Genomic DNA, 25853 nt, shown 5'->3' with positions numbered 1-25853 from the left:
TAAAACCTTTTTAAAAAAAAGATATTATATATTTGAGAGCGCACGAGAGAGAGAGAGAGAGAGAGAGAGAGAGAGAGAGTGCGTGTACACACACGGGGTGGGGGGACAGAGGGAGAGGGAGAAGCCAGCTCCCCGCTGATTAGGGACCCCGACGCAGGCCTCCATCCCAGGACCCCAGGATCACAACCTGAGCCCAAGGCAGATACTTAACTGACTGAGCCATTTATTAGTGTCCTTCCCTGCGTGAATTCAACCACATTCCCCACTAACTACTAAGTGTCCAATAGATCAGCCCCTGAAGGGCTCCCAATGTAGTGGGGAGCACATACGGAGCCCCCTGCCTGGGGGTTAGCAAAGGGTCACAGAAGAGGTGATGTTTGAGTACAGAAAAAAGGGCAAATAGAAACCTGGGGAAGGAGGAGTGCTTGGGGTGGAAGGCAGCTGGTGAGGGCTCCCCTCTGGGGCTGGAGTCACCATCTCTGGGCTGAGTGGGCAGAGGATAGGGGAGGGGAGGTAGAAAGTTCTTGGGAGATCGTGGAGATGGGCCGCGTTTCTCAAAGAGCCAGGCTTATCGTTATTGCCAGATCCCGAAGAGAATATTACATTCCCACCTAGGTCCCCTACCCGCTCGGTCACCCATATGCCATCCACCACAAACATTTACTACACCCACCCTCTACCCAGACCCCCCCCCCCCGCCGCCGTGTCCAGTGGTGCCCCCTCCTCCCCAGCAGTTAGCCTCTAGCCCCTCACCCACTCCAGGAATTCCCTGCCCTCCAGGAGGGGCCCTGACGTTTTGGCTAAGAGGCCCTAGTCTTAGGCAAAGTAGGCGGGGGAGTGGGGCTCTGTGTTCCTGCGGCTGGAAGCCAACACACATGCCCAGTTGCCCACAGACCCACAGAGGATAAACCCGACCCCCAACCTGGGCACACGGGCCTCCTGCCCCTGGGCCCGTGCCACGCGCTTGTTCCACCCGAGAACGCTTTCCCCGGACCGCCCTTCTCCTCCACCGGCCTTAACACCTTCCCAGAGCCCCTCGGGCCTCGGTTCTAATAGCACCTTCCCGAGGAGCCCTTCGTGATGCCAGGCTGTGTGATGCTCCTGTGAACCGGTCCCCTTCTTTATCATCGTGCCTAGCTTGAACTTGTTCTGTAATTGCTGTGTGATTACTTGATTCAGAGCTGTCACCCCTATTTCACGGTGAGCTCAGCAAACGCAGAGATGGTGTCTGTTCTGTCCCCTGTGCCTGGAACACAGTAGGCACTCGGGAGATATTTGGGAGATGATTGGCTCTCCCATCACACTCAACATACCTCACCTCGCGCAGATGAAGCTGCGGGCACTAGAGAAGGGCCTGGAACGGCAGGCCCGAAGCAGGCCTGGGTGTCCTGGGCTCAGACCCCAGGCCTGAGGAGGGAAGAGAGGAGGAGCACAGCCGCCCCAGGACAGGCTGGGCCAGGCCCTGGGGGACATAACTGGTCTGGGAGACTTGCAAGACCTGGGACAGAGGGCAGTGGGGTCACATTCTAGGGAGTCTAGCTTTCAGGGATTTCCAGTCCTCACACACACACACACACACACACACACACACACACACACACACAGAGCCTGGGGGTCTGGGAGGATTTAGGACTGTGTGTGAGCAAGAAAAGCTGGCGGGGCTAAGCGAGGAGGGCGGGACTAGGGGAGGGGCAGGCAGGTAGGTGCCTTTCTCCGGGGATCAACGACTCTGGAAGGTCCCTGCGGAGCCAGGCCCGGCTGGAGACGTATCCTCACGGGCTTTGTGCCTGATCCCTGCCTTCGAAGCTAGCCTTGGACGTCTCTTCCTCCTTCCCAGCGCGGATTCCAGGATCCCTTCCCGCTGGGGCCGATACCTGGAACTTGCCTTTGAAACCAGCCCTAGGTACCTTCCCTCGGGTGCCTGGTGTCTCTCCCCAGGGGCCCTGGTCCTGGGCCATGGCCCACAGGGCAGGCCTGGGGCCTGGGTGGCTGGGGGCTGTAGCCATTCTGCTTTTCCTTGGATTATTCCGGTCCAGCCTTGGTGAGTATTTGCGGCGGTCAGAGAGTGTGGGGCTTGGGGGGGAGGGGTGGTGGACATAGGCCGAGGGCATAGCCCTTTTCTGGGCACATCCCTTATCCTGGGCTCAAGAAGCCCCGGCTTCAGCCTCCCTAGCTCTGGGCCTCTCTCCCTTCAGCTTTGGCTTCCTCGGGGGTGGGGGGCACAGTCCTCTGGAGAAGTGGCAGGTGCTAAGGGGTCTGGGAACTCTGGTCTTTCCTGTTTACCCTTCCCTCTTTCTCTCTTGCTCCAGGAGCTGATGGGGATGAAGGTGAGGCTTGTGTGGGGGAGGGGATAGGAAGGGGAATTGGACTCAGATTCCAATGGAATGTTTCGAGAGGGCCTGACCCTCTCTCCGGTAGGGCCATCTTACCCACCCTTACTGCCTTATGTAAATCCTCCCATTGGTCTGTGCGATGGCGATTATAGCCGTCGTTCTATGGAGAAAGAAGCCGAGGTACGGAGAACGGACTTGCCCAAGAGCACACAGCCAGTAAGAGACATAGCTGGGATTTTAAACCCAGGTCTGACTCCAAAGGAAGGAAAACCAAGCAGGGGTTTCCTTTCTTGCAAGGCACCCCACGCGACTCTGAGTCTGGTTTTCAACCCCCGCCTGACGGCACACTACCGGCTGTGTATTCCTGGCCAGTCCCCTCACCTCAAGAATGAAGTCGGTGGTGTTTGGCTTCTGGGGCCCAGTGAGGACTCCCGGAGATAAAGGAAGTGAAAGGCCCTCTCGCGGCCCAGCTTGAGCCATCACGAAATAGTAGCTATTGTCGTTATTATGAGGAGAGAAGGAGGAGCTTGGCTGGACAGTTTTCTCTGCTCCCGGGAAGGTGACTTTGTCAAGGGCTGTTGGGGTCTGATCCAAGCGGCAGCCTCAGTGGGGGTGAGGCCGTCCTGGGAACCAGATGTTCAGTGTGGGAGTCCTGTTGTTTGTTCGAAGCTTATCCATGACTCCAGCTGTGTGCCCAGCCCTGTGCTGGGCGCTGGGGACAAGGAGATCTGCTCCAGTCCCTGTCACTAGGGAATGCCCGGATTGGGGCAGTTGAAACGTGGTCACAGACACCAGCAAAACAGTTGTGTGATGGGGCAGTATTGGGGGACGCACGGGCCACCCCCCCACCCCCGGGAGCTCCCAGCATCGTCCAGCTCAGCCAGCCCAGTCAAGGGCAGCTTAAGGACAGGCTGACGTTTGAATCGCCTCCATTGGCAAATAGGTTTGCGGAGCTGAGTAGTATGAGGGGGAACAGGATACTCGGCAGGGTGACCTGGATCGATCCAGCAAAGGTCTAGAGGCAAACAAGTGTGTGGCCGGTGTGTGTGTGACAGGAAGTGTCCGGAGGGATGGCTGGAGTAGGTGGTAGTGTCCTGGAAGGTCTGGAATGCATCTTAAGGGCAGTGTGGAGGCAGGAAAGGATTGAAGCCCAGGTGTGACCTGATCAGCTTTGTGGTTTATAAAGATCTTCTGACTTGTAAGGAGTGGACTGGACGGAAGGTAGGAGGACCCGAGAGGAAGGGAGCTGGACGAAACCCGAGTTGGGCGACGAGGACGGTAGGGGGCGCAGAACCAACCGTGCCCGCTGAGCAGCGGGACGGGGACACGCAGGTGGCTGGCTCCTGTGCACTCCCTTCCCAAGCTCCAAACCAGATTGTCAGGAAGCAGCAGGCCTGAATTCAGACCTGGGGCGGGGGTCCCAGAAGGACCTGACCCCCAGGGGGCCCCAGAAGGACCTGACCCCCACCCCTTGCTCCCCGGATAGCCGTCTGCGGTGTGGCCCCCCAAGCACGCATCACCGGCGGTAGCGGCGCAGCCCCCGGCCAGTGGCCCTGGCAGGTCAGCATCACCTACGACGGCACCCACGTGTGCGGCGGTTCTCTCGTGTCCGAGCAGTGGGTGCTCTCAGCTGCTCACTGCTTCCCCAGGTACCAGCTGGGGGGCGGGGGAGGGGGAGGGGGGAGTCTAAAGTGGGCTAAGGTCAAAATTCCGGGGTCCGTTGAGGCCAGAGGTTGGAGCTCTTGGGTTGGGTCCAGGGGTAGCAATAATTAAGTCTGAAAGGATTAGTCAGGAGGGAAGGCCAGAGGTCCCAGGTCACAGGATAGAACGAGGATGCCGTCTGGGATCTAAAAGGCCCTTTGCCTGCGACCGGAACGTGGGGCTGGATGGAACCCGGATCCCCGAAGGGGATCAGGGAACTCGGAGAGGTCTCCTGGGTCCCAGCCTCGGCCCCTCCGCCTGCAGGGAGCACCTCAAGGAAGACTATGAGATCAAGCTGGGGGCCCACCAGCTGGACTCCTACAGCCCCGAGGCCGAGGTCCGCACGGTGGCAGAGGTCATTCCCCACACCAGCTACAACCAGGAGGGTTCGCCCGGAGACATCGCGCTCCTCCGTCTCAGTAGGCCGGTCACCTTCTCCCGCTACATCCGGCCCATCTGCCTCCCTGCAGCCAACGCCTCCTTCCCCAACGGCCTCCAGTGTACCGTCACCGGGTGGGGCCACGTGGCGCCCGCAGGTGAGGTGGGCGCTGAGGTCAGGCGGCATGGGAGGAGGGGCGCCCGGCTCCGGGTAGGAGGCCCCGGGTAAGCATCTTCTGCTCCTCCAGTGAGCCTCCTGGCCCCCCGGCAGCTACAGCAACTTGAGGTGCCCCTGATCAGCCGTGAGACATGTAACTGCCTGTACAACATCGATGCCAAGCCCGAGGAGCCCCACTTTATCCAGCAGGACATGCTGTGCGCCGGCTACGTGAAGGGGGGCAAGGATGCCTGCCAGGTAAACGCAGGGGCTCCAGTGAGACAGGTGCCTCTTGGCGGATGGGGGCCGGAGGGGCTGGCGTGGCTGACCTGACAGTTACTGTGTGGCTTTTCTCTGCAGGGTGACTCTGGGGGCCCACTCTCCTGCCCTGTCGGGGGCCTCTGGTACCTAGCAGGCATTGTGAGCTGGGGCGATGCCTGTGGGGCCCCCAACAGGCCTGGCGTGTACACTCTGACCTCCAGCTATGCCTCCTGGATTCACTATCAAGTGACAGAGCTCCAGCCTCGTGTGGTGCCACAAGTCCAGGAGTCCCAGCCTGATGGCCATCTGTGTGTCAACCGTCAGGCCTTCAGCTCAGCCCCAGCCCGGGGCTTACTGGGGCTCATCCTTCTGCTGCCACTAGGCCTGACGCTGGGCCTCGTCTGCTGAGCTAGTCATCCTGGGAGCTGACCCTGCTTCCACGTCCACACCGCACCCGAGGACAGATGCCTGGCCCAGGAACGGACCTGGCCCTTCCCTGACCTCTTTTGGGCCTGGGGACGGGCTTGAGCCACTCCTTCCCCCCGGGCCTGCAGGAGCCCCTTCTTCTGGGTTTGTTCTTTGGGGCTACAGCCCACAGGCAGGAGGCTGACTCCCGGTGGTATCGGCTAGAACCTCTGGCCATCCCCACCTGCTGGTGGGGCTCCTAGGGAGCCCCTGAGGACACTGAGTGATGAAAATGAGCCCTGGCTCCCCACTTTGTTTCCAGAAGACTGGGCACCTGCCCAGCTCATTGCTGCTGAAGGGCTGGCTCCAGCGCCTCCCACTTCTGCCTGATGAGCCCCATCACTTCACCCCCTTCCTGTCTTCTGAGCTGGGGCTGCCTCTGGGCAGCATGTCTGCAAGAACGGGAAAGGCCCCAATCTTGCCCCCTCGGCTGCCATGCCCTCCCTGAACCTCGACTCCTAGACTCCGGAGGACTGAGCCCCCCCCGGAACTGGGCCTGGATCTGGGGTGAGGGATAGAAAGAACAAGCAGGAGTAAAATGTTTTGAGCACAACTGGCTGTGTGTGTGACGTGCAACGAGGAACATCAGCTCTTGGCCTCTCCCTCCCGCCTCCAAAGTCCAGAACCACTGGCAGAACTTACTTTATTAAAAAAATGATGAAACAGGTCTGTACATATTTACAGGTGGGGCGGTGGGAGGGGGGCGGGGAGACACGGGTCCAGCAGCAGGGGCGCAGGCCACTCACTTCTTGGAGAGTTTGACTTGCTTGTGCTTGGGGGGTGCCCACTTGAGACAGACCGAGTCCACTGTGGGGAGAGAGGCATGAGAGGCTGGGCTGGGCCTCTGGGCCCGGGCCAGGTTTCACCTCGAGGTGAGAACAAGGGCCTAGTGAGTCCTGGGGAGGGGGCAGGGAAGCCTGGGAATGACTCCTGCCCCAGGCTTCCGTCCCAGGAGCTGGTCAGACTAGTTTGGGATCATGTAACAGCCAAAAGGTAGCTTTGGCTCCCCGTAGGTCTTAACACCTACCCCCCACCACACACGCACCCTGGGCAGCCCCCCACCTACCTGTTATGGGTGGTTTCTTATACTGGGCGCTTTTGAGGTGTTCTTCTACGAGCTTGGGTGTGACACAGATCACATGCTGGCCCTTCCAGTACTTGACCATGTTGAGGGACTGTAGGGTGCTGATGATGTCATTCTGGGTGATGCTGGTCATCTGGCTGCAGAAAGGGGTTAGCGCGGACGTTGGGGAGCGTGCCCTTACGGGGTCTGACTGGGACAGCAAAAGGGGACAAGGACACAGGATCACGGCCAACCTTAGAAGAGTCCCTCCCTCTTTGAGGGTTCCAGGGCCCTCACCTGAGGTCCTTGATGGACAGTGTGCCCCGGAAGTCTCGCAGGATCTCCAGCAGGACCCAAGACCAGTAACTGCGGTAGCTGAGCTTGCCCAGGTCCGACAGCGGCTTCTCGGGGGAGCCTACTGTGCTTTCTAGCTTGGAGAGCTCATAACCTGGCAGCGGTGGAAAGGAGAGTTCGGAGGACCCAGCCCCGCCCTGGCACCCCCGCCACAGCTGCCCCTTCCTCCGTTGGCCAGGAACCACTCACTGAAAGCAATGAGGAACTTTCCATAGCCACGGCGCTGGTAGGGGGGCAGAGTCAGGATGCAGGCCACGTTGTTCCCATCCGGAGACTCCTTCTCCTACAGGGGTACGTGGTCAGGACCTCTGCGGAGGCTCAGCCCCTTCGCCGGTGCGTTCGTCCCCACCCTCCCTCAACCCGGGCTTCCCAAACCAGCACCTTAGAGAAGTAGCCAACGATGTGGGCCCCCTGCCTGTCCACCTCGGTCAAGATGTAAAAGACGAAGGGCTCCACGTCGAAGTACAAGGTCTTGTGGTCCAGGAAAAGCTTGGCCAGCAGACACAGGTTCTGACAATAAATCTGAGGGGTGGGGAAGGTGGAAGCAGGCTCAGGGCACAGGTATAACTCCCCACCCAGCTTCCCTGTGGCCTGGGCAGTTGCTGCCACCCCGCTCCGCAAATGCCAGCCTTCAGAGGGCAGCCAGTGCCAGGCCGGTGAGAATGGGCTCCTCCCCAGACCAGGAATATTTAGAACGGAAAGGAGTCTTACAGTCATTTTCTGATGGACAGGGAAACTAAAAACTGGAGAGCTGGATTAATCAGTGACCACTTCTCGTTCCCCCTAGTGCAAAAAGTGAGTTGTTCTGTTTTTTTAAGATTTTATTTACTTATTTAGAGGGAGAGTGTGTGCATGAGCCGGGGGAGGGACAGAGGGAGACGGAGAATCCCAGGCCAGCTCCGCACTGAGCGCAAAGCCCGATGCAGGGCTCAGTCTCACGACCCTGAGATCATGACCTGAGCCAAAATCAAGAGTCAGACACTCAACCGACTGAGCCACCCAAGTGCCCCAAAGGTGTTTTTTGTTTGTTTTTGTTTTTTTAAAGATTTTATTTATTTATTTGACAGAGATAGAGACAGCCAGCGAGAGAGGGAACACAAGCAGGGGGAGTGGGAGAGGAAGAAGCAGGCTCATAGCGGAGGAGCCTGATGTGGGGCTCGATCCCAGAACGCCGGGATCACACCCTGAGCCGAAGGCAAATGCTTAACCGCTGTGCCACCCAGGCGCCCCGGTGTTTTTTCAGTTATAGCATGGGGACAGGACTCAAGGGCAGAAAAAGCTTTTTTTTTTTTTTTTTTAAGATTTTATTTTTAAGTCAATCTCTACCCCCAACACGGGGCTGGAACTCACAACCCCGAGATCAGGGGTCGCACGCTCTACCAACTGAGCCAGCCAGGCGTCCCAATCAGGTACCACTTCCAAGTGCTAAATAGGAGTTCAGTCTTCAGGGCCATTAACTCTTATGTTTCAGATCAGGAAACTGAGCTCAGAGGAGGTAAGTGGCCGGTGTGTAAGGCCCCACGGCTGGTGAGTGCCAGGGCAGGATTCAAACTGGTATAGGAGTTCTGTCTTCTTCACGGCTGAATCCCCAGCACCCAGCACGAGGCTAAGCATGAAGCTTGGTGCCTGGTAAATGTTTGCTGAGCGGATGAGCTTTGAGCCTGATTCCAAAGCCTGAGCTGTCTGCCCACTTGGTCGTGCTCCCCCGCTGGGCCGTAGCGGCCTCCTTGCCGTAGGCCCAGACACCCACCCGGGCTCGAGACCAACATCCGGACGGATAATGAGACCCTGACATTGACTTCATGGCAGAGATCCAGAGGCCCTCTGGTTTATGACACCTTTTACATCCACTCTTATTTGAGTAGATGACTCTTCTCACAATTGTGAAGCCCAGCATTGCTAGCCCATTTTACCTAGGAGGAAACTGAGGTTCTGGGAAGGGGAAGTCCTTGGCTGAGGCTTCAAAGTGAACAGGGGACGGCTAGAAAGAACGCCCACCCCTCCTGCTGGAGCCCTTTCTGCCACTCCCCCTGCTCATGCTCAGAAAGGCAAAGCGGGGGGACCCAGGTGTGGGGGGGGGAGCAAATATTCCCCTTGAGCTATTTATCTCAAGGCTGGCTGAACCCAAGAAGGTCACCAATAATAACAAAGGCCCATGTTTACTAAGCACCTCCTTTTGATGCCAGACACCATGTTAAGTGCTTGCCATTGCTGTCTCATTTGCTCCACCAACAATCCTATTAGGTAAACATATCATGACTCCTATCTTACAGATGAGGAAATAGGAACAAACAATGTTAAGTACCTTGCCCAAGGTCAGCTAGTCAATGACAGCCCAGTTCCAAGCAGGAGCCACGCACAAGCCTGTTCTCTCTGCCTTACCCTCTACTGTCCCCTGCCATGGGAAATAGGGACATTTGGTGAGAGCTTCCCAGACGGACCAGGCAAGGGCCAGGGGCTCAATGGCAGCACAGCAAGGCCCCAACTGCCCCACCCTGCCCCACTGAGCTCCTTCTGCCAGAAACGAGGAACTCCGCCATCAGGGCCACACAGCTCTCGGGCAACAAGTCTCACACAAAGCTGTCCCCTCCCAGGGAAGAAACCTTTTCCTTCAGGCGGAAAGAGAAAGCACTTCTAGAAGCAGCCTCAGGCATGACAATCTCTACTCTGGGTGCCAGAACTGGCCAAAACTAAGCCACCCCGTCAGGAGCAAAGTCTTCAGGGACAGAACGGAAACCAAGTCCCCAAGGCTCGTACCACAGGGCTGTTTACAGGGCACCAACCCCAGGCCAAGCGCCAGGCTAAGCATGACCTCACGGGCCTTTCCCCAGGGGGGGCTTGTCCTCAGGCTGGCCTCTACCCTTCGGTGACAACGAGGTTCATCCAGGAGGTGCTTCCCCCACGTCCCCACAGCACTTGGGCCCCCGAACTCACCTTGTGGTCTTTGCCGTCTACCTCGTACACAGAGATGTTGCTCTTGCGATAGATCTCCTTCCCGGGGGGCTGCCGCCACTGACACTGGCCCTGGGGGGGGGGGGCGGGGGACGACGAAGCCTTGAGGCCTTGAGGTTTTCTGCTGGGTGCCCCCATCCCACCTCGTGTGGCTTGCAACAGGTCTCCACTTTCTGCTTCCCCATCTATAGACCCTGGGCTCCATACTTCACCTATGTCCAGTAACCCTCCCAACTACCTGAGGACACAGAGCCTATTTTACAGATGAAGAAACCGAGGCGCAGAGAGGCTAAGTAACTGGCTTGGATATCACACAGCTAGATGGTCCCAAGTTCAGGTCGGCCTGGCTCTGGAGGGCTCTGGAAGGCTCTCGTCCATGACAGTGGCGACCCCTAAACCGCATACATTTGCCTCAGGTTACGCCCCTTGGGGAACGCCCTGCCATGCCAGTGCTGAGGCCCCCAGCACCCCACGCCCATCCCGCCCCTGCCAACACTTCCCCTCTGTCCACACCTTCCAGTCCCATTGCTCGGGGGCTGTGCTCGCTTCCTCTTTTGCCCTGAGGAACCTGGCACTGGGCTGGCCTTGATAAACATGGAGTGTCTGGGGTGACCCGAGGAGGTGGTAAGGGCAGGGATTACTGTCCCCATGCCACAGAAGAGGAAACCGAGGCCTGGGGGAAGGCCGCAAGTTGGCCAAGGTCACTCCAGCAAAGGCCAGGCCTAGAACCCAGATGTCTGGAGCCATGGGGAGCTTCTCCTTGTGCTCGACTCCTCTGGACCTGTGTCTCTTCCCTATGGCTGCTGCCTCGGCCCTCAGCCTGCACGCCCCGCTCCCACCAGGCCCTGCTAGCCCAGTCTCACCAAGTGGAAGCGGTAGCTCTTCTCGAATTTCATGTACTTGAGGCAGTACTCGCAGAGCCATAGCTTGGGCTGTTTCCCATAGTCCTCGGGGAACGGTGAGAAGTACCAGGCATCGATTTCATAGTTCCCGATGTGGATCTTGTCCACGTACTTCACCTTGGTGATCTGTGGGTAGGGTGGGAGTGCAGGGCAGTGGCTGGCTCAGTCGGGGCAAGGACAGCCGGGCGAGGGAGGGCCCGCAGTCAGGAGCCCGGCCCCTGCTTACCGCCTCGTGTTCCTTTTCCAAGGCTGCTGTGGTGGGGTCCATCTCTGCATAGGTCTGGGCAAGGACAGAGCCGTGAACAGAGGTGAGCAGAAGTGGCGGTCAAGCCGTCCCTCCCCTGAAGCAGAACCCAGGGCTTCCCTCCTGTCTTCCAGACCTCATCCCCTGAATGACAATAACCACAGGACGGACTTGTTTTCCTCGGTTTTGAAGCTGGCTGGGCCAAACTCGTCTCCTGCTCCCCCCCCCCCCACACCCCTGATGCCCAAGTTTGGACCTTTTGCCAGATGAACGGGGCTAGGATCAGGAGGTCTGGTCCCAGGCCTTGGGCTGCTAAGAGCTCCAGCTACACAGAAGAAGCAACCCGGCTCGGCCAGAATCATCGGGAGACAGATCTCAGGTTTTCTCTTCTGCGCCCACAGCAGCAAGTGGGGCTGGACTCCCCAGCGTGACTGGACCACTTTCCTGACCAGATCCAGCGAGCCGCCTGCTCCCCGAGCTCCCACCCACAGGCACATCGGACTCTAGGCATCCAGAAGGGAACTCAACCCGTCCTCCCCTCGAGCTTATTCATCCCCCTGGGGTCCCCGTTTCACTGGGAGCATCACCCTCGGCCCAGCGGCCCAAGACCAAGAGCAGCTCTGCCCTTCACACCTCCTCCTCTCAGCCTGGCATTCCACTAAGGGCCCCGGGCTGTCGATTCTACCTCCTCGACGCCTCTGCAATCGGTCCCTCTCTGGAATTCTCCTCCATCCAGCTCCAAAGAGCCACTGCCACCATCTCCAGTCTGGACCATTAACTAAGTCTCCGCAGATCCCCAGCCTCCGGTCGCAGCCCCTTCACATCTACACTCCCAACGCCCCTCTTTTTGTAGCCTTCGCGCTGTGCGCGCAGTTCCCTCTCCTTTGCCGCCAAAAACCACTCATTCGACCTCGAACAGAGCGTGAGCCGGGGGAGTGTGAGATGAGGCGGTTTTGTGAGCCATCGTGTTTAATTGTTTCTACTGTGCTCTTTCCTGTCCTTCAAGGCCTTGTGCCCTGCCCGCCCCCTCCGGACTGTATTCTAGACACAGAACACGCCCTGTCTTTCCCAGTTGGGAATGCACTGGTTAGCAATCCCCTCTGACCGCTCCCGCTTAGTTTCCCGGATTTTCCAAGTCCTTAGCAAGCAGAGACTGAAAAGTTCTGTCACGGTCACGGCACACCCTGTTCCAAGCCGGACTCTGTAGGAGCAAACCACGCACAGCCCGATCGTGGAGATGGGCCCACGAAGGCCTAGGAGCTACACCAGGCGGACAGCGGCCTTGCCCCGCAGCTGAGAAGGGAAGAAGGAGTCAGCGTTTAACCCAGACCCCCTTCCACAAAGCACTCTGCCTGGACAGCCTCGTATAACCTTTTCAGCCAGCCTGAGATGTACCCTTTTTATTTCTATTTGACAGAGAAGTAAACAGGCAGGGAGAGGTGAGGGCATCTGCCCTTGGGGACTAGCTAGCTGCCATTTATTGCAAGCGCCAAGCGTTCCAGAGACAGTATTTTCTTTCGTCCTCACAAAGACCCTGAGACAGGAGTGCTCATTATCCACACTGCACAAAGAGGAAACTGAGGCAGAGAGAGGTGAGGTTACAGAACTGGTACCCAGCACCGTTGAGCACAGGCCCCCGGTTGGTCCAACTCTGAGCCTAACCCCTGCAAAGAGGAGGGAAGAAAGATTTTCCTCCTCATATGCCTCTTTAAAAACCCACTTCCCATCTCTCACAAAAGCCAATCCTCTTCTGCAAATGCGTTAAAGAACTACAAAAACACTACTTTTCTTAAATGCTGCAATTTATTTGGAATTAAACATTAAGAAGGCTCTGAAGAACCTTGCTGATTATTAACTCGCCCATTATCCCTCCTCTGATTTTATCACCACTGGCCCATTGTCGTCTACCCTGCTGACTACCAGCTTCGAGGTACATTTTTGAGACTTTAATCTGCCAGTGCAACCTGCTCGAGGAACTAAGAGACACTTAGACCTGGCCACGTGTGGCTATTTGAATTCATTACGTTTAACACGAATTTAATTTTTAGCCACACTGACACATTTCAAGGGCTCGGTCACCACATACGGTTAGTGGCACGGCTCTATCCAACAGTACGGATGTATTTCCACTTATCACAGGAAGCTCAATTGGACACTGCTGCCTTAGACCCCGAGGGGTCTTTCTAGCTCAGGGTATTTCAATTTTTTTTTTATCACAACCCACAGCAGGAAACGCAGTTAGCACTGTAAACCAGCTGACCTGTTTGTGTATACACAGGACATGTATTTGTACTGAAATAAAAGCTTCTCAAAAACAATACTTACCTTTAATGAAGTGCAATGTACTCTCATATTTCCTATCTTATCCTATTCCTTTCTTTCTTTTTCTTTCTTTCTTTCCTTCCTTCCTTTCTCTTCCTTCCTTCCTTCCTCTCTCTCTCTCTTTCTGGCAGGCTCCACACCCTGCATGGAGCCCAGCGCAGGGCTTGAACTCATGACCCAAAGATCAAGACCTGAGCTGAGATCAAGTCGGGCACTTGACCGACCGAGCCACCCAAGCGCCCCATATTTTTATTTTTTTTAAGCAATCTGTCCGCCCAACATGGGGCTTAAACTCCCAACCCCGAGATCAAGAGTTGCATTCTAGGGGCGCCTGGGTGGCTTAGTTGTTAAGCGTCTGCCTTTGGCTCAGGGCGTGATCCCGGCGTTCTGGGATCAAGCCCCACATCAGGATCCTACGCTAGGAGCCTGCTTCTTCCTCTCCTGCTCCCCCTGCTTGTGTTCCCTCTCTCACTGGCTGTATCTCTATCTGTCAAATAAATAAATAAAATCTTAAAAAAATTAAAAAAAAAAAAAAAGAGTTGCATTCTCGCCAACTGAGCCAGCCAGGTGCCCCTCTTTCATTTTTAAATTTAAAAGTCGGTTAGCTAATGTGGCTATGCCCCAGTTGGAAAAACAGTGCCCCAAATCACACAATGAGCACTCAGAAGGGAGAAATCGCACTGGCTGGAACTAATGAATGCCTAAGTGCCTGAGAACTCGATAAACCCTGGTCTCATCTGCAATCCCCATTTTACAGATCAAGAAACTGAGGCTGGGGGGGCGGGGAAGTAACCCCCAGGGGTGTCACGGGTTGGGGAAAAATACCCAGGTTTTGGATCAAGAAGGATCCTTCCAGGTGTTGGATCAAGTGGCCCAAGTTTCTAGGCCATGGCAAAGTCATGGTTAAGGGCTGGTGCCCTGAAGTCAGACAATTCCTGACTCGGTTCTTAAACCTATCTGCTCTTCCGCGTAAAACTGGAGATAATAATGATGGTTACCTCACAAGGCTGCTGTGAAACTTCAGTGAGATCATGTATTAAAATACTTAGCCTATAACTTTGGCTCACCAGCCAATAAATGCTTAACATTATTATTCTAATTCCAGCCCACCCTTTTCCTAGCTGTGTAACCTTGGGCATGTTACCTAACCTCTCTGATCCTGTTTCCTCATCTACAGAAACCGCGATCCCCGTGGCACTGAATTGTTAGGAAGGATATGACGAGCTTATGTAAGTGCAGGACGCAGCATGGTGCCTGGCAGAAGCCGAGTGCCCAATATCATTCGTTCTCTTCCTTCCTTTAGACTTCAGTTCTTTGTCTAAGGCGGCCCAGCAAATAGGAGACAAAAAGGAGGCTACTAGGGCAGGAGGCCTGACTTCCAGTCCCAGCTGCGCCATTTCCTTGCTGTGAGACTGTAGCCAAGTGCTTGCCCTCTCCGAGCCTCACTTTTCTCCTCTGTGAAGAATATTTGACAAACCATAGGTAAAGGCCCTGACACACCGCTTAGGAAATGGGAGCTGCTGTGCTTTTGGCACTGGGACTCAAGGGAGCTGGCAGAGGTGCCGAGCCTCCTGGGGCCTTGGAGAGGGGGAGGGGGCGGGGGCCCGGACCTTCTGCACATGGTTGATCTCGTCGTGCTTGCGCTTTTGGTTGCGAGTGATCTTGCGCTCAGGCTGCTCGGCCAGCTCGCTCAGGTACTTCTCGGAGTTCTTCTGCACGGCGTCTTTCACTGTCTTGGTCAGCGCCAGCCGGTTCTTGTCTACCCATTCGTCCAGTCGCCTGTTAACTGTGAGGATGGGCCATGAGGCTGCTGCCCTTCCACGCCTCTCCCCCCACCCAGGCCCGGATACCCCCAAGTCACTCACAGCCCACGTAGTGTACATAGAATTCCTCTCGGCCCTCCTGATCGTTCACTCGAGACTGAATCACTTCAGCAGAATCTGTGAAAGAAAAAGGCTAGGATCATCAGCAAGGCAGGCAGGGATGGAACAAGAAGGATCCTTCACACCGAGAAGCAGTTTCCAGATTCCAGGACCATACATAAGTTAACGTCACCTGCCTCCATCTGCCACTCCATCGATCACTGCCTGGGATGTGGGCCAGGCTAGAGCTGCTACTCTTACTTTGCAGAGGGAAAACTGAGGCTTACCCAGGCTCACATATTTGAAAAGTGCTAAGAAGCGTTTAAGTCTGGCTCCAAATTCAATGCTTGCTTTATACTCAGTTGTTCATCTGTTCGGGAGTCAGGAGGGCTGGCTCTGGGTTTATATATAATCCTAGCTCCCCGCTTCCCTCACTTAACTGCAAATTATTTTGGTTGAGCCTCAGTTTCTTCATCTACAAAATAGGGATAATAGTGCCCGCCTCAGAGGGTGAGTTAATGCCTCTAAAGCTTTTAGCATAGTGCCTGACAACTAGCAGACCATTCAACAAATGAGTAAGTCAACCACTGCGTGTCTGGTCCTATTCTGCGTTATTGCTGGGTAGAGAGGACATAGCAGTGAATCACAAGAGGTCCTGCCCTCCAGAAATCCCCACTTTGATAGGGGAAGACGCAGACAGACAATGACAACATAATGTCATATATACCATGGCTGACTCAGGTATGAAGAAAATGTTGCAGTCACATACAGAAGGGAACGACTCACTTTGCCTGAAGGGAGTCAGTAATGGCATCACAGGAGTTAGGGGTATGTTAAAAGGTTGAGTAACACCTAGCCAGGTGAACCAGGAGAAAGGGAAGAAAGAGCACTCAAAGCAGCGGGCACAGGCGGTAGAAGGCATATGGTCTTCAGCGGGTACAATGTGGTCTGCTCTGGCAATGGCCTTTGCTAGGGGTGGCTAGAAACCAGAGAGGTCACAAAGATGCAGGCCATTCTAAGGAATTTGGGGTTTATTTTGAAGATGAGGGGAGGGGAGGGAAGGGAAAGGGAAGCTCGTTTTTTTGTGTTTTCGTAGGTCCTTTCCGCCGGCGGTTGTAGAAGAGGGCTGGAAGAGGAAGTCGCAGAGGCAAGAGACACCAGCAAGGAACCACGGTTTTGTCTGAAAAGGCAATGAAGCCTAAGATCGGACAAGCAAGTGGAATGGGAGCTCTCAGAAGAACTCGGTAACTGTCTTGACTACTGGGGTTTGGAGGCGACTCCCGGGAGGCCCCGAAACTCCGCGTCCTTCCCTCAAGCCCCGCCCCCATGACGACCCGCCCCTCAGAGAACCCGCCCTCAGACCCCGCCCCCTGGCCTTGGGCCCCGCCCTCACGCCAGGTGCTGTCCGGGCGTCGGCACAGGTACGTTTCTCCGATCTCCACGGTGACTTCCGGCTCGCCGCGCGCCGGGGTCGGGGGAGAGACGCGGCCCGGGGACGGGGCGGTCCCCTCGACCGCCGCATTCTCCCCGGGCCCGGGATCGCCCTCCCCCGCGACCCCTGAAGTCGCCGCCGCAACCGCCGCAGCTGCTCCCTGTGCCGCCATCGCTGTAGTGGAGATGACGCCAGAATCCGGCGCCACGCAGCCCTTTAGTTCCGGGTCAGCGACGCGTGGCGGAGGCCGCTGCCGGCTTGAGGGTGGGGCCTGTGATGTAGCAAGCGCTCATTGGTTAGTGTGGTTCCAGAGGCCCCAGGACCAATTCGACCTTTCTGTGCGTTGCGCTGGGATTTTTTTTTCCGTCTGGAAGTATGGCTGAGCCCCGAGTGGAAAGAGGAGAAAGACTTTCCTGATGTGATGGCTCAGCCCAGCCTTTTTAAAGGACCTGGTACCCGAGGAATCAGGATGTGCTGCTTACCAGAGGCGCTGCCCCGACCTTACCCGGTACCGGGGCGAGCCAGAGCGGCCTCCCCGGCTGCCTGGCGTTAGGGCTTTGAGCCTGGAATTAACACCCACCTCTGCGCTGCCCATTTCCGCCAGACTAATCCAGATCACCCCTTTTATAAAGATTGAAGGAGCTGCCTTCTTGTTCAGGGTGAGGGAAACAGGACGGCTGTGTCGGGGAAAGCCAATAAATTGCTCTTACAGAGTGAACCCTTTCTAAAGAAAGGACCAGGCCCCCTGCAACAGACGTCCCCTAAACTAGTCAAAGGCTGTGGACGTATTGGAGAGCGTCTTGGGCTTAGTGAGTGAGGAATCCTGGGTTCTGACCCTACTCTGGGTAAATTGTACAAGGGTGCCCATCCTCAGAGCGCCGGTAAAGATTAAAGTATACCTAACTGTATAATCCATATAGCTATATAAAGGGTAAGCCACATATTTACCTATCTCTTCTGTATATAAAATAAGTGTGTTGCACAGTGTCAAACAGGGGAGGTGCTCAGTAAACATTCTTTTTGGCCATTCTCTGAATCTTCTTTGACTTATACTTTGGTTATTGGGATTAAAAGCAGTTCTAACCAGGTGGAATGCTCAAGGCCTGAGGATGGGGCTCAGGTTTCAGATCAAGACATAGAGGAGTTCGTTGGGGGTGAGGCGATGGCAGTGGGAAGCACTGGTAACTGGGCTTTGGTTAAATTAAAGAATTGGGGGAGAGCGGGCAGTAAATGCCAAGTGTTTGGCTGCATAAGAATCTGAAGAAATAAACAAGTCAGGCAAGAAAAAAACTTGTAATGCCTTGGGGCGCCTGAGTAGCACAGTCAGTTTAAGCCTTGGACTCTTGGTTTCGGTCATGATCTCAGGGTCATGAGATGCAGCCCCACGTGAGGCTCTGTGCTGAATCTGCCTAAGACAGTTTCTCTCCCTCTCCCTCTCCCCACCCTCTACAATAAATCTTAAAAAAAAAAAATTGCAATGTCTTCTCCCACTCCCCATCCCACCCCACCCCCCCATCTTCAAGACTGTCATTCTCTCCACCCAGGGTCTTGGTGCCTCACTTTTGACTTCACCCAACATCTTGTTACAGGGATACTGTCCTTTCTAGTTGAGGATTAGCCTAGACTTTATAAATCCCTGATCCAGATTACTACACCAACCTCCTCACTATTCTCCCTCTAATCCTCCTCCTAATGTGCAAATCTGTTACTTCTAGAACTGTGTAGATGCTTCACCCAGACCCTCGGGAATCTCTTTTTGTTGCTTCTTCAGATCCAGATTTCCAGATTACCTTTGATGTGCTTTCAAAAGCCAGAGGCTCTTTGTCAAACTATCCCTTGGGCTAATAGAGCTGTTTTGCCTAAAAAAGCTGAAAAGGTTGGTGGAGGGGGGACACGCCTGGGTGGCTCAGTTGGTTAAGTGTCCATCCGAGTCCCACTTTTGGCTCAGGTCATGATTTCAGGGATGTGTTCAACTCTGATTTTCGCTCAGGTCGTGATCTCAGGGTCATGAGATCGAGCCCTGCGTTGGGCTCTGGGCTCAGGGCAGAGTCTGCTTGGGATTCTCTCTCTCCCTCTTCCCCTCCCCCTCCTCCCTCTCTCTCAAATAAATAAATAATATATATTTTTTTAAAGCTGCAAAGGGAAGTGTAAGTACCTACCCACCCCTACTTCCCAACACAGATATTAACTAATAATTGTCAAGCAGAGTTCATCAAGGACCGTGGAACTTAGCTCTCTTGCCTCCAACTCTAAGGCAGAACTTACTAGCTACCTCTGAACTTCTGCCTGAGATGACATCCTTGTCTGGCCTCCTGCTCTTCCCTTTCCTGCTTCCCCTACTCCCTAACCGGAGCACTTTCTCAACAAATCACATGGACACAAACCCTCCTTTCACCATCTGCCTCTGGGAAATCCAACTGGAAACATCCCTTCCTAGCTGAAAATCCGTCCATGGATTCCTGCTGCCTACAGGATAAAGCCCATGCTTCCTGGCCGGACTTCATCCTCACTCCCTGCGCCGAAGCCAGCAGATTTTCAGCCTGGTCAGTCACGATGTTTCCCCCACCTGCCATTTGATCTCCAGATACAATTCCTCCCCTCAACCCCCCACTTCCGTCACCAGTCCCACCAAGCAGGCTTTCAGGCCTTTCTTCCTCTCCCTTGAGTTCCCACCTCCTGTTTGGAGCCCTTTCCCTTTCCCCTCCCTACCAGGGCCCCACTGTCCCCTGGGGCCTGCCAGATTATAATCTTGTGTGTTCCTTGTTCTTGGCAGAAGCAGGCACAGTTGGCAGGCAGGCTTTTTCACCTCACTCAGGCCCAGGAATCAGGTGGCTCAGGAGGTTGCCCAGTCTGGTAACCTTCACCTCCAGAACCTGTGACTGCCAGGAAGGGAAGTGTCAGAACTGAGGCCTGAAGCTGGGCCACCTTGGGCCTTCGACATCGCCTGGGACCCAGAAACATCTGTTACGTGAAATTTAACATTTGTTAAATGAAAAGAGTTTTGGGGGCAGTTCTAGACCTGGCCTGCCAGGCTGTCTGGACAGTTCGAGACTGGGACATGAGCTACTTAAACCCAGGGGCCCCGGAAACTAGAATAGGATGGAAAGAAAAGCTCACCGGCCCTCCCCACACACGGGGCCCAAGAGGGCCTTCAAAATGTGAACTTTAATAACAAACAGCAGGTCAAGGTAAGGGTTCCCCAGGAACGAGAAAAACGGAGCTGGTGCTGGAGGCCTCAAGGGTCCCCACTTCCTCTCCTCCAAGGCCTGGAGGCAGGGAAGCAGTGGGCCTCTGTAGAGGAGCGCTGGCACCGGGCTCCATGTAATTCCATCTATTTGGGGCCCTAAGACCCAAGATGCAGCAGCATGTGGAGCAGGGTGCCCTGCCTCACCCAGAAGGTCCTGGCAGGGTGTGGGGCCCAGGCTAGGCAGGCAAGTAGGCCAAGGGCTGTGGGGTCAGATGCGGAAGCTTTCCTCTCGACCATCGATGTGCCGGAGCCGCAAGTAGACATCTGTGCCAATGCCCTGCAGGGACTGCAGCCGAAGGGAACCGCCGAGGTACTCTGCGTAGGCCCGTGAGGTGGGCAGCCCGAAGCCAAAGCTGGGATGGGCAGGGGGATAGGACAGAGGCTTCAGAGGCTTGAGTCTCCTGGGCACCCCCCCCCACCCCTCCATCCTGGCCAGGTGGGGCCTCACCCGTGCATGGGCCCTGACTGGCCACCACTGTGCATGTCCAGATGGCCAAAAAGGGGGCTGATCCGGGGGTCCTGGGTGCTGGCCTCGGCGGTAGTGAAGTGGTAGTCCATGACCCGATCCAGGTCTTTGTGAGCGATTCCCCCGCCCCGGTCTGAAATCCTGGCAAGATGTTGATAACAGGGGCTTGGCTCGGCAAGGCCTCACTACCTCCCAAAGAAACCGTGCTCCGTCTGCCCTCCCTCCCCTTCCACCCAAAGATAGAATGTGATCCGCCTGGACCCTGGGGCCTTGGTTTTTATAAGCGACATCCTTCCATCCTCACTTCTGCCTGGGCCACTGGCTGCTTATACCTTCTCAGAGGATTCTACACTTATCGTCAACCCAACATCATGGACTGCTTACTCCTAACTCCCCACTCCAGGCCCCTCAGTTGCTGACAAGGACAGGGCCCTGGCACCCGCGGCCAGCCCCCGATCCATTCATATCCAGCTCATGGCATTTTCAGAACCAGAGAGTATCTTGTCTGACCAGGGACCAAGTCTCCGAGTGCGGCAGGTCCTGACTCAAGGTCATGCAGTGAGTCAGAAACAGTGCCTGGAACCCCCACGTATCCTAGCCTAACTCCCACTCAGGGCAAACCTGATGACGAGATCAATATCATTGTTGGCAATGGTGATGACCACATCTGGGACGTTGTAGGGCGTGTCTAAGTGACTCTCCATCGTGGCTCTACGGCGGGGAGGAAAGACCAGTCGGTGGCGGTACCCCAGCCTCATCCCCGTTCCTGTCTGCCCCCTTCCACCATACCCAGCCGGCCCACCTCATGGCATTCTTGAGCAGCTCAGGCAGGATGTAGTCCAGCGGCATAGGGATGAAGGGGAAACGGGCGGCCACATGTCCGTTGATGCGGACGCGGGGGGCATTGCCATACTTGTGCTCACATAGGCGTCTGTGGATAGAAGCAAAGTTCAAACCTAGACTGGTGATTCTCAGATGGAGGTGATTCTGCCCCTACCACCCCCCGAGGAATTTTGCAATTTCTAGAGATATTTTTCCCTGTCACAAGTGGGAGTTGTGGTGAATAGAAGCCCGGGATCCTTCTACAGATCCGAACAAGCACAGGACAGCCCCTCAGGATTATCCGACCCACAATGTTAATAGTGCCACATTTGAGAAACCCTGCCGTAGGCAAGGGCTCAGACGCAAGCCTTCCCAGCCAGAAGATATCCACCCCCTTAGCTGTTCTAGCCTCACCTGGCAAAGTCCACCCACTTCTCAATAATCTTCTTTGGCGACAAGCGAGTGCAGATGATGCCAACAAAGTCAGGCTGGCAGGAGAAAGAAAGTCGGGACTAAGCAGTACCTTGACCCACACCTCGGCCACCAAATGCTTGCAATCTCTGGACCCCTGAAGCGGCCGCCCCAAGCCTCTCCCAGGCCCTTGGTCCGGTCCCCAGCCAAGGGGGACCCCGGTTCAGGCCCCTCTGCCCCACCTGGTAGGTCTCAGATCCCAGCACCCCACCTTGTCCTCATGCAGCGCCAGATGATGTGTGGCCAACATGCGGATCCCAAGCCTCGAAGTCAGTGTCTTGTCCAAGAAGTAGCGGACAAGCTTCTCATCCTGTGAAGAGTGGGGCCTCAGAAACCCCGTGCCTTTCCCAGGCCCCCCAATAGGCCCAGGTGCCCACTGTGCGGCCCCTGACCTCTATGTGCTTCCGGCTCTCGCGAAGGCCCTCAGCTAAGAGGGTCACCACATCCTTGTGGTCGTCCAGCAGCTGTCGCACCAGCTGGCAGTACTGGGCCTCGTCCGCCTGGTCCTTGATCTACAGGCCACAGAGTCATGAGCTTGGATGTTTCAGCCCTGTCCTCGCAGCCCCTCACCCTGCCCTGGCCCAGCCCTCACCGGAGGGAAGTCTGTCAGCTTCTGGAAGGCACGGATGTACAACTCGTGCTGCAAGGAAGAGGTGTGGGAATTCACAGGGATGCTGTGGGCACTGGGTAGAGAACAGCCACCCATGCTGACCCATGGGGATTGCCAGCCACCCCAATTCACTGGGTTTAAATCCCCATCACGGCCTTTTAAGCCTCAATGAATAGCTGTGGCCTTTGAAGGCTTGGGTCTGAGCCCTCTGGCCCTGAAGCCTTTTGGCAGACAAGTCTCTGCCACTCTGGTCCCGTCTCCCGCTATGCCCCTTGGGCAGGGGGCATATTGATCTGTACAGTCCCCTCCAGAGAAACCACGCCCCTAAGGCTACCTTACCACGTGCAGTATGGTGGGGTTGCAGCCAATGATGAAAGGAAGGCTACGGAAGCCCTTGATGCGGTGAGCGATCCTCACTGGCAACTCTTGCTGCAAGTACCGAGCACTTTTCTAGGAAAAAGGGGGGACGTCAGGGCCAGGGCCTGAGTGGCTGTGCCAGGGCTCCAGGAACCAAGACTGAAATAGGGGGCTGGAATCTTACCAGAAGGTGGCTGCCATCCTGAGAGCGGCCTGAATAGAGCATCATGGTCGGAGTGAGGCGGACTGAGGGCTGGAGGGGCAGATGGGCTTTGAGCACGGGATCTGCAACACCCCGCCCCCACCACTTTAGCTCCACCCCTTCCCTGGACACCCACTCCAGCTCCGGACCCGGCCTCGGGCCAGCTGCGCACCTTCTCCGCTGCCACATCGATGGCCGACTGGTTGTAAAAGGAGGTGACAGTCTTGGAGCGCTCCCGCGCCATCTCCACGTGGTGCGTATCGGTGGCTGATGTGGAGCGGGCCCGGAGGGAGAGTGCAGGCCCCAGTAAGGGCCGGAGTGGAGGTCCGCTCCGGGGACCACTCCCCAGCACGGACGCCAGTATCATCGTCCTGCTCTGTTCCTTTGTTTCTTTTTGGACTAGGCGGCCGCTAGGGCAGAGGACCCAATACACCGAGGAGACCCCAAAGCGGGGCAGGGGGTGTGTGGGTGGGCAGGGGCTCTTTGACTTCAACAGCGACGGCAGGTCAAGGATGCTGACAAGCTCAGCCCCCAGGGAGCAGCTCCCATCTGCCCGGGAAAGGGAAGGGGAGGTTGTAAGAATCCGAATCCAGACAATTCGCACCATCTCTCCACGTGGATACTGGTATCATCAAACCTGGGCAATCTCTACCCACCCATTCAACCACCCCCCCAACACAAACAGGCCGAGCCTGTACAACCTTGTTTTCCTGGGCTAATCTTCAACTTGAGGCTCTGTGTGGTGCCTGGAGGGGAGGGGATCCTCAGACCCGTCCGGCCCGAAAACAACACCCCTCCCGGTGGTCCTGGGTACCCTCGTTCAGGGGGCGGGGCTGACCCCTACCCAGCGCCTTCAGACCCGGGCGCCCCACGAGCGTGGCCTGCCTGTGTGTGGCACACAGCTTTGTGCCCCCGGGGGGCCGGCTGCATCGAAGTAGCGGCTCTGGAGTCGCCGTCTGGGTTCCCCCTCCGCACGGTCACTTGGTTCGGCCCGGATCCCCCCTATATGGTAGATGCCACCCCGGTCCACGCGCACTCCGCGGTCCAGTTCAATGGCGGAGGCTACGAGCACGCGCCGCCAAGCCTCCGCAGGCAGGATCCGGGCCGGTTGCTCCACTTACCGCGGGGCCAGGGCCAGGGCCAGGGCCGAGGTCCGAGCGGAATGGCCCAACAGTCGACGGGCCGGGTAGCCGAGCCGCCTGCGCCCTCTGCCGCCGTGACGTCGTGTGGGCTTTGGGGGCCCGGTGCCTCCTGGGAGTTGTAGTTTGGAGCCAGACCATCCCAGCTACGCCCCTGCTCCTGGACCCCCAAATTAATTCCACGGCTCCCTCTACAGTTCTCTCGGAGTTATCTGTGGTCTCCCAGGGTCTCTGTCTCCTGCTTTATAAAACGGGCTTCCTGGGAGCGAAATGGGAGAGGCTGGGAAGACCCTTAGATGTGAAGCACACATCCAAACCCTACCTGGTTCCCCTCCCTGTGGTCCCATCCTTCTCCTTCCATTTCTTGACTCATTTGTGGAAAGCCAGACTGCTGGTTCAAACCCTAGTTCAGCCACTTTTACTATATGGGGCAACTTACACTGCTCAATGCTTTAATTTCCGTGTTGGTATAATTAGGATGTATCAACCTTGGGGTTGTGTGGGTATATGAGTTTATATGTGTGAAGTACCTAGAACAGTGCCAGGCATGGAATTAGCACTATGTGAGTATGTTATTATTATTCATTCATGCCTGTCACGCTGATTGGGTGACTTTTCTGTGGCAGAAGGGGAGCTTGGGTATTGAATCAAAGAAGTAGACCCTTCTCTGACCCACAGAGGAAGACAGTTTCAGTGTCATAAATCCTGATGAGGGCTGCACGGGATGGAAGCATCAAATAGGGTCTGGGACATTGGTACAGGTGCAGCATGAGTAGGACGTGGCCAGGGCCCCAAGCCATAGTGGCAAGGGCGTGACAAGACAGAGAGTAGCCCGGATAATCTGAGAATATACCTACAGCCGTGTGGCGTCTAGGAAGGAGAGGGGCTGAATGGGGTGACCAGAACCAGATCATGAAGGGCAAGGAAGTCACTGAAGGGTTTTAATTTTATCTGCTCCTTAGACAGAACCCTGTGGCTGCAGTGTTTGGGAGACTGGGTGTTGGTGAGAGCAAATGCAGAGAGACCAGTGCAAAAACAATTTATTTTTTCCAGGCAGGAGATGATGGAGGAGGGACTTTACAGTGTGTGTGTGTGTGTGTGTGTGTGTGTACTTGCATTTGTACTGATCAGATGTTTCTTTACCATGGTTATGTATTTTCTAAATATTTTTTAATTTTAATTTATTATTATTATTTTTAATATTTTTAAAGAGATTTTATTTATTTACTTGTCAGAGAGAGAGAGAGAGGGCACAAGCAGGGGGAGCGGCAGGCAGAGGGAGAAGCAGACTCCCCACTGAGCAGGGAGCCTGATGTGGGACTGGATCCCAGGACCCAGGGATCATGACCTGAGCCAAAGGCAGATGCTTAACCAACGGAACCACCCGACCATCCCTGTCTTTTAAATTTTAAATTAAAAAAGGATTAAAAGAAGCAGGCAACATCTTTGGAGCCCAAAGGCTGTCTTTAAACTTCAGCAGAGGTAGGACCCTTTACCATGGCTGGCCTGCCTGAGGAATTGGGGGAAGGTCTGCGTAGACCATGAGGATAGGGCTCCCTGAGTCTCTGGATTTCCTCTGTGCCCCCTCATCCCCACACCATTCCCTCCCTTTCTTTTCCAGCATCTTGGCACTGTCCTGGAGCGAGGCCAGAAGGCCGGCCACTCAGCTCTGGAGGCAGGCACGGCTTAAGCCCGGGGGGTGGGGGGGGTGAGGGGGTTGGTTCCGGTGGGGAGGACAGCATGCGCAGAGAAGCAAAGGACTCGGAGTGCTTGCAGCGTGCCAGAACTCGGTGCTCACGTGGCCGCGGCGTGTCCCGGAGAGGGTAGCTGTAGTAGCACAGAGGCGGGAGGCGTCTGGGCAGGACTTCACCCCATTTAACCCCGGCTCGCTTGACCAGCGATCGGCCTGAACTCGTTGCTGCCACCTAGCGGCGGAGGGTGGGCGTGCACCCAGGGGTTTCATAACACACAGAGTTCAGCCTTGGTCAGGCACTCTTCTAAGAGCCCTATGTTGTATTAATTTCATCTTCATAGCAACTCTCTGAGGTAGGCACTATTATTATTATCATTTTACAGAAAGATTACAAGACTTGTCCCCCTCTTTCCTCTCCGT

At 55.9% G+C, this 25853-nt stretch overlaps 3 protein-coding genes across 4 annotated transcripts; 1 reads left to right on the top strand and 2 right to left on the bottom strand.

Moving 5' to 3' along the window:
* Window positions 1–1724: 1724 nt before the first annotated feature.
* PRSS8 (serine protease 8) lies at window positions 1725–5954 on the top strand. Its single transcript, XM_057315266.1, has 5 exons — window positions 1725–2041; window positions 3820–3982; window positions 4299–4570; window positions 4661–4827; window positions 4930–5954. Exons 1-5 carry the CDS (start codon window positions 1957–1959, stop codon window positions 5236–5238), a joined length of 996 nt encoding a protein of 331 aa, XP_057171249.1. The 5' UTR covers window positions 1725–1956; the 3' UTR covers window positions 5239–5954.
* Window positions 5922–16629, bottom strand: KAT8 (lysine acetyltransferase 8). The gene is made up of 11 exons (XM_026515867.4): window positions 16388–16629; window positions 14998–15072; window positions 14743–14918; window positions 10793–10846; window positions 10528–10692; window positions 9647–9736; window positions 7094–7234; window positions 6902–6995; window positions 6656–6806; window positions 6362–6516; window positions 5922–6102 (listed from the first exon to the last, which is right to left on the bottom strand). The coding sequence occupies exons 1-11, from the start codon at window positions 16596–16598 to the stop codon at window positions 6038–6040; spliced, it is 1377 nt and encodes a 458-aa protein (XP_026371652.1). The 5' UTR covers window positions 16599–16629; the 3' UTR covers window positions 5922–6037.
* Window positions 16630–19549: 2920 nt separating this feature from the next.
* BCKDK (branched chain keto acid dehydrogenase kinase) lies at window positions 19550–23842 on the bottom strand. 2 transcript variants are annotated; one of them, XM_026515866.4, is made up of 12 exons: window positions 23723–23842; window positions 22774–23150; window positions 22584–22652; window positions 22382–22492; window positions 22025–22072; window positions 21825–21944; window positions 21644–21742; window positions 21376–21449; window positions 20942–21070; window positions 20761–20850; window positions 20122–20280; window positions 19550–20026 (listed from the first exon to the last, which is right to left on the bottom strand). In XM_026515866.4, exons 2-12 carry the CDS (start codon window positions 22966–22968, stop codon window positions 19882–19884), a joined length of 1239 nt encoding a protein of 412 aa, XP_026371651.1. In that variant the 5' UTR covers window positions 22969–23150; window positions 23723–23842; the 3' UTR covers window positions 19550–19881. The 2 variants fall into 2 exon arrangements, with proteins under 2 accessions (XP_026371651.1, XP_057171248.1); XM_057315265.1 differs by having other exon boundaries at window positions 23303–23805.
* Between the last annotated feature and the right edge of the window lie 2011 nt (window positions 23843–25853).

This window comes from Ursus arctos, unplaced genomic scaffold, assembly GCF_023065955.2.
Source record: "Ursus arctos isolate Adak ecotype North America unplaced genomic scaffold, UrsArc2.0 scaffold_2, whole genome shotgun sequence".
Lineage (NCBI taxonomy): Eukaryota > Metazoa > Chordata > Mammalia > Carnivora > Ursidae > Ursus > Ursus arctos.
The sequence above is the reverse complement of the archived record's forward strand: the minus strand, read 5'-3'. Positions and strand labels throughout refer to the sequence as shown.